General features: G+C 34.0%; 1 protein-coding gene across 1 annotated transcript; it reads left to right on the top strand.

Moving 5' to 3' along the window:
• The first annotated feature begins 334 nt into the window (after positions 1-334).
• On the top strand, positions 335-10,084 carry LOC117324649 (neo-calmodulin-like). The gene is made up of 5 exons (XM_033880580.1): positions 335-577; positions 2,328-2,394; positions 3,264-3,407; positions 4,277-4,528; positions 6,281-10,084. Exons 1-5 carry the CDS (start codon positions 572-574, stop codon positions 6,304-6,306), a joined length of 495 nt encoding a protein of 164 aa, XP_033736471.1. The 5' UTR covers positions 335-571; the 3' UTR covers positions 6,307-10,084.
• The last annotated feature ends 1,320 nt before the right edge of the window (positions 10,085-11,404 follow it).

The following is an 11,404-nucleotide window of genomic DNA, read 5'->3' as shown; positions in this document are numbered from 1 at the left end:
AGTATAATCTCACCCGGGACACCCCAACAAAACCTTCTACTCTAGCAAAGTATAACACTCTTATCGAGAACAACATAAACAAATGTATCAGTTACGTGACCTATAAAAACGTTCGTATTTATATCAAATGTATAGATTGGACACAGTGCATGCATACAATTTAATAAAATTCTACAGCTTTTTTTTTTCGTCGCAAAATACGTTACATTATATCGGTGCGAGTCAGGTGTAAGCTAACTAGGCTTTGCAAGATTGTGTTCACAGGTAATTTCAATCGATCTCAGCGCATTCAATATATAAAAGTTGAGTACGATAGTCGACTTGTTTCATCCTGGCATTTTAAAAATGGCTGCCTGGTTTGTGTCAAGGCCATACCAACATTGACAGTAGTGCCACAACATACCACGGTTTTTCCGTTCCACGGTATCTTGATTTGTTGGAATTCCAACCACATTTGTGGTGTCGTGAATGTGTGAACTTATAGTGATTAATTTGGACATTATATTGCGAGTGTAAACGGGACGTGTGGTATCTACACAACTGCTACTTCTACAACAATAACAACAACAACATGTCGGTAAGTGTGGATACTACAATCTTTATACATTGTTGTGTAAACAATGGAAGTTACTACAATAGTTCGTCAACACGATAAACAAAGGACTCGTCTCACCAATATGATATCAGGTTAAGATTTACATTGATAATAATTCTATATAGCATAACATTATTACACACAAATACCGGAGCAACGGTTTGTACATAGAGTGACATATATTGTTTATGTATATACATTTGTATAAGGAATTTGGGTAGATATACAGCAATACATCAACGCTCTTTCCCATAATTTACCAATATGAATTTCCTGTCATTGGGGAAGTCCTACTTACTATAGATCGTACTTATACAGACCCGTGTTTCTCTTTACCCCCTTGACTATTGGTTCATGAACATGAATATATATCTTTGACCATTGTAGATTAGTTAGATTTCAATATGGATGCCGTACATAATAATATATACATGGGTCATTAATAAGTAAATAGGGTAGCTATACTAGTCAGTATTGTGTAATTGCACAGATATCGATTATTAACTATTTGTATGACTAGACGTTTTGTACCCGATTCATGTCTCAACTAGCTCGCGGCTTGTGTTCTACGGTAGCTCAATGCAGTTCATGTTAAAGGTACTTGTATAGAACGGCGGGTCGATATTGAATGTATATCACCGAGTTAACACGTATTTAACTAATGAAGGAAGTTTTGAAAACCAGTAGGAACAACTTCCTCTGTTGATACAACTTACTTCGAAGACTGATTTTTGTTTGTTTTATTTTGTTGTTTTGTTTTGTTTTTGTTTGTCTGTTTATTTTTTTTATTTTTTTTTTATTTTGTTGTTTTGTTTTGTTTTTGTTTGTCTGTTTTTTGTTGTTGTTGTTGTTGTTGTTGTTTTGTTGTTTTTTTATTTCAGGAAATAAAGCACGAGTAAGCTAAGACTGTTATTGAAATTATGAAATATTTAGACTCCTTAAATTTTCGAAACGTAACACGTCAGCACGCACATTTGAGACTAGCCTTTTGAACTTGTCCTGTAACGCCTAGCTGTTCCTGTACAATTAGATACCGTCCTCACCCATTCACTTTGCTAATGATGTTATTTAGTTGTGTCCCAAAGGTAGAGACGGGGTGGTTTTTAGCGTCATAAAGACTCCATATACATATATTATGACAATGAATGTTTACAGCGATATTAAATTGATATCGTTCTGTGACCGTACATAACATAATTATTATATACATTTGTACGTTGGTATATGCGGTAATAATCTATATATTGTATTTTGATAATGAGTTTTAATTTATAAAGTAATCAAGATAAAATAGCACTTCGTGATAAAACATCAAAACTCAAATTTCAAGAAACAAATATATGTTTCTAGGAAACAAATCTATATTATCAATAATTCTATATTATATCTAAGCAAATCTTAATTTAATGTTATACAAATCACATTATCTTTTGTATATCTATTTTTTCATATTGTTATAAATATGTATCAACTTAATCATTGTTATAACGATATTTATAAAGTATTGATAGATTGTACATAAGTTGATATATGGCATCTCTTCCATATCCGATGCGAAATTTCGACATATTTTTCAGATTATGATAATTTTATCATGAAACTGTCCACTCATTCTTACGTTTGCTTACAATAAAGTGACCCCTCCCCCCACCCCACCCCAAGTACACTTAATTCATAAACACACGAATCTGGTCTGAACGAGGATTTAGCCATTGTGCCTTTTATCTTACAGGAGCAGCAGCAGCAGAAACAACAGCAGCAGCAGCAAGTGGAGGGGGAGGTCGACGAGAAAACAGAAAGTAAATGCATCTGTATTTGTTTGAATCGAGTTTGAATATGTTGAATGTAATGAAAAACTCGAACGAAAAGCTAGCTTTACAGAAATGCAATGAATTGATACATGTCCCTGTCAGCTCCTGAAGTAAATGTTTATTTCAAAATGTCTGGATCTGTAACAATTTACCTGTTTGCGACGCCGAAGAAATTAACATTGTTTTAATTAAGGAATACTTCTTGCTTTAACAGTTTGCTGGTGTGTACACTGCATTTATTACAAATATCTTAAATGACGCAAGCCAATAAAATAAGTGTGTTTTATTTAATGCTAACAAAAAATAAATTGGCATTCTTTTTTTTTCGGCTTTATATGAATAGACGTAACAGACGGACAATTAATTGATGATTCCAATTTGGCGGGAAAGGTTGTAAACTACACAAAAAACAAAATATAGTTCCACATTAATATCGTTCATTCTATTCGAATCTTGTAGGATATTTCAAACATTTTATTTCTTATGGTTATGTTTTGGTTAATTCGACCATATTCCATCCAGGAACGAAAAATGTTGAAGCGTATTCATACTAATTGCGCATGTGTGCACCGGTCCGGCTATAAACAATATAGTTCTTTGCTTCAAATTTGATGTGTATACACTTATTACTGATGTTTTCGTTATTAATGTTATAAAAAGATACACCAGAAATGTAATTATGATATTGTACATGTACAGTTGACTTATAAAATAACTCAAATATTTGTTCAGGAGACGCCATATAAATTTTGATTTGTTCGTATTCTTTTTAGTTTGAAATGTACACCGGTCTTATATTTTTCACTTCGTTCTTGCCGTTGAATCTGAATTTATTTTGTAAACATATTTTTTTTCAGTACTTCGGGTGACTTTCAATTATTTTGACAAGAACAAAGATGGAACAGTATCAGTGAGTGAGCTCGGTAAAGTGTTCCAGTCCCTCGGGCAAAATCCGACCAACGAACAAATAAGGCAAATGATTAGCGTGGTGGACGCCGATAGTAAGTACCCCAACAGTATAGATACTGAAAATATAGATACCAATATATCTATATAGCATATACAATATTAATACCGATATATCTTTATAACATATACAATATTAATACCGATATATCTATATAGCATATACAATATTAATACCGATATATCTATATAGCATATACAATATTAATACCAATATATCTATATAGCATATACAATATTAATACCAATATATCTATATAGCATGTAAGAAAAAGGAGTCTGTCATTGCGAAGATAAATGTATAAAAATAACAAACAAAATCTAACAAACAAAACAAACAAAACAGAACAAAAAACAAAAAACAAACAAAACAAAACCAAAAACAAAAATAAAACAACAAGACTTTGCCGCTAGGTCCCACTCTGTGTCATTACTCTATCGATTGTACTTACCCGACAACTCCTGTGATGCTTCACAGATATTCCTACAATACGTACTGTAACCGTGCTTATTTTGGCGTACTAAAATTTTAGCGCACAAGAGAATCTAACCAGATTAGCGAATGATTAATTCGTGCGCTCTTAATTTCTTGCCATAAACAATAACAATTGATATATATATATATAACTGTATTTCGTGCAATTCTAATTTTACCGAATTACTTCTACGCAAAAAGTGCTAAAATAGAATCACTGCTAATAAAGGTACGACTACAGTATTCCAGTAGTCATTAGTAGCAATCTTGGTAATCTTTGCAGCTGCCTTATCATTTATCAAAATGTTACGTGATTTAACCAGACTTCAAGCTTGATTGATAACGCCTGGTCTGATTCTCATGAGTTTCCATGCAACTATATATGTTTATATATATATTCACTAATACTTACATTTGATACCTTCACAGACAATGGCATTTTGAATTTTGAGGAATTCCGGAAGTTTGTGGAGAAGTATCAAGGTGCACAGACGCAAGATGACAGAGAAGCCGACTTGCGGAGGGCATTTGAAATCATCGACAAAAATAACAGTGGATATATCAGTTTAAAAGAGTTTAAAACACTGGTGAAGAGCGTTGGCGAGAGACTAACCGATGAGGAAATAAAAGAGATGCTTGATGTTGCTGATATAGATAAAGATGAAAAAATCAGTTATGCCGGTAAACATTTAACACGATCGTACATCTAATTTAACAACTTAGATTTGTATATAAGCCGCTGTTTTATCTACACTCTATGTTAATCACTTAGAAGTGTCCTCTAGGAGTTGATTTCATCACCCCTCTCAGTAAATAAATTAGACTTGTCCTCTAGGCGTTGATTTCTCCACCCCTCTAAGTAGATCACTTAGGCTTGTCCCCTATGCGTTGATTTCTCCACCCCTCTGATAAGATCACTTAGACTTGTCCTCTAGGCGTTGATTTCTCCACCCCTCTGATAAGATCACTTAAACTTTTCCTATAGGCGTTGATTTCTCCACCCCTCTGATTAGATCACTTAGACTTGTCCTCTAGGCGTTGATTTCTCCACCCCTCTGAGTAGATCACTTAAAAGTGTCCTCTAGGCGTTTGGTCAACCACCCCTCTGAGTAGATCACTTAGACTTGTCCCCTAGGCGTTGATTTCACCACCCCTCTGAGTAGATCACTTAGACTTGTCCTCTAGACGTTGATTTCTCCACCCCTCTGATAAGATCACTTAGACTTGTCCTATAGGCGTTGATTATCCACCCCTCTGAGTAGATCACTTAGAAGTGTCCTCTAGGCGTTTGGTCAACCACCCCTCTCAGTAGATAACTTAGACTTGTCCTTTAGGCGTTGATTTCACCACCCCTCTGAGTAGATAACTTAGACTTGTCCTTTAGGCGTTGATTTCTCCACCCCTCTGAGTAGATCACTTAGACTTGTCCTCTAGGCGTTGATTTCTCCACCCCTCTGAGTAGATCACTTAGACTCGTCTAGGCGTTGATTTCACCACACCTCTGATTTGATCACTAAGATTTGTCCTCTAGGCGTTGATTTCACCAAACCTCTGAGTAATCATTTAGACATGTCGTGTAAGGCAATGTTTCATCAACCATTTGAGTGAACCACTTTTGCTTGACCTGTGGGCGCGCTCTTTTCCTACCATTGGAAAAAGAATAACGTCAACTTGTCCTGTTGACGCTCTGTTAACCACCATTGGAATAAATCACCTAGACTTGTCCTGTAGGCGCTCTTTTACCTGTCACACCCTTGGAATAAATCCCTTAAACCTATAACTACTCTTTCACCACCTCTCTGAGAACATCACTTAGACTTGACCTATAACCTCTATTTTACCCCCCCCCCCCCCCCCCTGAGTACATCACTTAGACTTGTCTTGTAACCTCTGTTTCACCACCCCCTGAATAAATCATTTAGACTCGCCTGTTATGTCTGTTTTACCACCCCTCTAAGTACATCACATAGACTTGTCTTGTTGCGCCTGTTTTACCACCCCTCTGATTATTCACTTAGACTTAACCTGTAACCACTGTTTTACCAACCCTCTGATTATTCACTTAGAATTAACCTGTTACCACTGTTTTACCAACCCTCTGATTATTCACTTAGACTTGACCTATAACCTCTGTTTTACCACCCCTCTGAGTATTGACTTAGACTTGACCTGTAACCGCGGTTTTAACACACACACACACACACACACACACACACACACACACACACACACACACACACCCCCCCCCCCCCCCGAGTACGTCACTTACATGTAGATGTGATCTGTAACCACTGTTTTCTGTTTTACCACCCATTCGAGTCCATCACTTAAACTCACCTGTTATGTCTCTTTCACCATCCTTCGAGTACATCACTTAGACATGTCATGTAATCCTTCTACCTATTCTTAATTTTATTTCTATTGTTTTGACAGAATTTGCGAAGATATTGGCGTCCTGATACCCTGGACAAAGTACGCGAAGTAATGAGTTGATAACATCTTAACATTACCTTGTGAAATAGCTTCTCCACATACCAAACAGAATACATAGCAGAGATGGTATGACAATGCTGACTTTTCATCCGACTGGGAAATCAGGAATGTTATTCTGATAAATGGTGCCCTCCTTCAGTGGACTTGGTAATATTTCACTCGAAAACCCTTGGAAGATATTTACCTTTAGGCGTGTTTATCTCCGTATTTGAGTACATTTGAACAAAACCAATTTGAAAATATAGAATGTATTGTAATGGTAAGTAAAGTCTTAACTAATTATCCACCTAATGATATGCGATAAGCGTACTTCTCTAGCTCAAGTTTGATAATAGAAAACAACAACACAAAAAACAAAACAAAAACAAAACAAAAAACAAAAAAAACAAACAAACAAACAAACAAACAAACAATACTCCTTATCTAGTTTGCTTTAATTTGAAATTTACTAACTCGATAAGATAAATTAAATAGCTAATTAATAAAAACTCCAATCATCCAGAAGATATGTTCCTGGACATTTTCCTAGAGCGTACTTTCATTCTGACATTGTTACTTTTATTTGTGATCGCCTCTTTATCTCAATGGAATACTTATTTGCTGAGATAATCCGTCGTAGTATTGCTAAACTGCGCATTGAGTTGCTATTAACACAAACATTTATATAGGTGCCAAATTTACATTGTACATAAACCATTCTCCTCAATAAATCTTTATCAATATCTCTCTTTCAAAATATGTATCAATATTTCTATAAATGTATCTAAACAAGTTACCAACAATTTATTTCTGTGGTAAAAAGAAAAAAAGTCTTTAAATGCACGTAATCGAGGAATGTTTATGTTTAAATAAATATTATGTACAATATTGATATGGCAATTGTATATGTGAACAAATTTCATATACAAAAAATATTATGTAAATATGTCTATATATAAAAATAAATATTATGTACAATATTGATATGACAATTGTATATGTAAACAAATTTTATATACAATAATAATATGTAAATATGTCTATATATATAAACACATATTATGTACAATAGTAATATGTAGACATGTCTATATGTAAACAAACATTTAAGTATTTGTTATGTATCAAAATGTTTTATTAGGTATGTTGTCTCATTTGGAATGTAAGGAAATTCCTAATTGTGCATGCGCGTCTTTCTGTAAACGAAAACCCACACATTTCTCTGCAAAACTAAACGTGGTATTTCGTTTAATGTATTAGCTCACCGGTTATCCCTGGCGTCGGCGTCGGCGTGGGCATCGGCGTCGGTGTTAGCATCGGTGTCGGCGTCGGTGTTGGCATCGGCGTCGGCGTCCCACCCAAAGACTTTAAAGTTTTCGGGTAAGTTTTTTGGAAAGCTTGTAAGTTCAAAAGTACACACTCTACGCCCTTGTAATTTGGTTTATACGTTTATTAGATGTCTAGGGGTGATGTTGTGGCAAAATCATGAAGGAAAACAAATTGTGTTTTTTTTGTATTTTACCATTTTGCCACCAAAATTCACTTTAAGGTTTTTGGGGTATGTTTTTGGAAAGCTTTGAGTCCAAAAATGAGTTAAACATGAGTGCATAGTGTATTTACTGCTGCAGAGGAGCTTCGCAATTATTGATTGCAATGTGTTGTTTCTACGCTGTATTGTTTTTCTATATTGTAACTGGTGCACTAAGAACATGTCGATGGTATATTTGTCACAGTAAGTTCCATTTTACAACTACCCTATTTGTATTTGTATTTAACTCCGTAAGCTCAGGGATACCTCTACTAAAATATTAGGCAGGATCAACAACTTTGAACCAAACATTAACGAAAGCTGTAAAGAGACCTTGTTTTCTCTAAGAGGATAACTGCAACAGGATATCAATATCATTGTAAACCTTTAAACGGAAAATTAAGAAAAATATCACGATATCGTTTTCGGATGTACATGAATTTGCAATTTTCTTAATGGAAATTACAGTAATCAATATAAATCGGATTAAAGGCAGTAAAAAAATAACTGAAATATACTGCATACATTTGCTATGGATTTTAAAGATTTACTACTATTACTCCTTGTCATGAATGTATAAATGCAATCGGATTTTGAATAAACTTACTAGTAATAATCCTTTTACATTGTAGATGTGTTTAATCTATAAGAAGTAGAAGTTACCTTCTCGATTTGGAAAGGTAACTTGACCCCGACCCTGTGTTACAAGACTACAATTAATTTAATCATTCTACAAGTAATCTGTCATAGGCGGCGGAAGGGGGCATGAGTTGCTTTTTGCATTCTACATATTTTCTTTATTTTGTTTATTCTCACTCATTTACAGTTCTTTGATACAGTATTTCAGGTATTTCATATATCAAAATATTGACTTCAAAATTCAAATTTTATGTAAGCTTAATAACTTACACAAAAGGGCAGTGTTTTCGTTGTCTCGTTTATAATGTATTTATTGTACTAAAAATACATGATATAATTGACCAACAAATGCATATATTAAAACTTTATTCCTGATATTATATACTGATATAGTACATGTATGCTAACTCTCTTATATGCCACCTATATGTAAATTAGTAAGATATTTAAAATCCATCTTTTATGTTTACAACGTATTGATATTGTGGCTTACCGCGATTGTTTCGTTTTGTTATTTGTAATATTTTTCAGCATAATTAGAATATGTATTTATATTGTTGAGAACAATGAGAAGAAACGCTTCGGATATGGACACACCTATTTTGATATATGCATACTTCCGCATGGATTTCTTTTCGTGAGAACTGATTAAAAACTATGTCAAGTATATATCGATTGCAATTTCCACCAATATACAAAACGTGAAGTATTTGAAATTACAACTTTTGGTTCATTTTTGTCTGGTATTAAGAATAATAAGTTGTTCCAAAGCAAACTATGAATATTTACATAATCGGTATCAAAACATCATAGATACCCTTCATGCGTTCTTTGAAGATCAGAAATGTTATATAACTGAAAAAAATAAATGAATAAGTAAAAAATAAAGGACAATTCTGTACTAAATTTCTGTGTACTCTTTAGATAGAAATAATTTGCTCTTTTGTACCATGTTTGTTCAAGACTAAGGTGTCCATATTTGTATGTACTATACATACCACATATACCTTTTCATGTGGTACATTATTTTATGTGCTTTTCCTTTATCCATTAATATAGATACATTATTTTAATGGTAGTGTTTTTATATTTACTCCTTTTAGTAAAGTTATACAACCAAATTGATATTATGGTTAATTTTCTTGTGATAATGCTTTACCAAATTTCCATTTTTTTTGATGATATGAAACAAGCACAGTTTAGCACCAATATTTCTTAATACACCTCCAGTTGAAAAAATAATATCAAGATTACTGTGTATTGTCTCTGTAGTCATCACAATAAGGCAGCGACTTTTTGTTCTGTCACCAATGTCAAGAATAAATTTAGTTCTTTGTTCTTATTGGTGGGATTGGAGGTGTTCCTTCCCTTAAGCCTTATGAATTGTCGGTCTTGAAATGTACTGATGACTCAGTTGAATAGTACATCCGAGTCGAAGGTCAGAAAAAATATATTCTTAACCATTAATTTATTGAAACATACTCAATCCATGGTTGTAATACTTTATGTAACTAGAAGATTGTACTAAACTATCAAATTAGTGAATGTATATGTGAATGTGAGATTGTAGAAAGTTATTAAATGTTACTAAACATATTCGTCTGTTTTATTTAAAATTCATTTATTTATATGTGTATGTTCATCAATATGCTGTAGTAACGAATTTGATTAGTACAAATAAACTTGATTTCCTATCTTTCTGGAATTGTTCGTGTCGAAAATCAAACATTTACATTCATAATGTATTCTTCGTCTATGTCAAGTTAGGCACGGAAACAAAGTTATGAATGAATGGGATAAATTAGTTGTGTTTGGAAAATCTGTTGTCTTAAATTAAAAACGTTTCTGAGCCCACATACATACTAACATCATATGCATATCCAGTATGGTACGGTTTTGGAGACTTTTTATTATGCCTGGAAAAACAAATCAAAATTGTATGCCTCAACTTTTTTCCGATATATACCCACCCGTCTTTGTAGTTCAATGACACCATCCTAGGATGGGGGCCGCGGTGGTCGAGTGGTTAAGGTGTCACGACACTTTATCACTAGCCCTTCACCTCGAGGTTGCGAGTTCGAAATCTACGTGGGGCAGTTACCAGGTACTGACCGTAGGCCGATGGTTTTTCTCCGGGTACTCCGGCTTTCCTCTGCCTTCAAAACCTGGCACGTCCTTAAATGACCCTGGCTGCTAATAGGACGTTAAACAAAAACAAACAAACCGTCCTTGATATCGACTCTATATTTAAAAGATATGAGACGGTAACCTTGAAGACATAATGTAAGTTGACAAATACACGTACAATATAGCCAGATACAGGTAGTATTGAAAGCTAATGTATACACACTTCCAAAAGTATTTTTACGCTACGCCAAAGTTTATTCATTTGTCGATATTGCGCATAAACACATAATTATATTTCGTTCAAAAGGATTAATACCCGCTCCCGATTTTGAAAGACAGTGTTTATCGAATAGATTCGTGCTTAGCAGAGTCTTCTGAGAGTTTGAGATAAACTGTACGTTGTTGACGTAGAGTTACGCTGTTGGTTTAAATACCCGAAGTTAAATTTGGAATACAAATATTTCTAATACATATACCTTGAATCAGGCAATTGGGTCAATATAGGTTAACATATATCTACTCCAATATACAACTAAACACCAGAGTTTTCTACTGTGGTTCACAGCACATTTTCTACATGTGATTCTCCAGACATTTGCCCGTGTCATATGTTAATGCATTTTATCAATGCTATAACAGGATTTCACGTGTGATATGTCTGACGTGTTTAAAACTTACCATTTGTAAAAATACGAAACTCTTTACAAAATAAATATAATTCAAAAGCACTTCTTCAATCAAATTAAGAGTTAGATACAAAAGAGAAAAACTGAATTAAACTACATTATACA

Source organism: Pecten maximus, chromosome 3 (genome assembly GCF_902652985.1).
Source record: "Pecten maximus chromosome 3, xPecMax1.1, whole genome shotgun sequence".
Lineage (NCBI taxonomy): Eukaryota > Metazoa > Mollusca > Bivalvia > Pectinida > Pectinidae > Pecten > Pecten maximus.
This window is presented reverse-complemented; position numbering and strand designations above follow the sequence as displayed.

Coding starts and splice junctions, on each gene's coding strand:
- LOC117324649 (XM_033880580.1), top strand. Junction 2,395..3,263: donor GGTCGACGAGAAAACAGAAA/GTAAATGCATCT, acceptor ATTTTTTTTCAG/TACTTCGGGTGACTTTCAAT. Junction 4,529..6,280: donor TGAAAAAATCAGTTATGCCG/GTAAACATTTAA, acceptor TTGTTTTGACAG/AATTTGCGAAGATATTGGCG.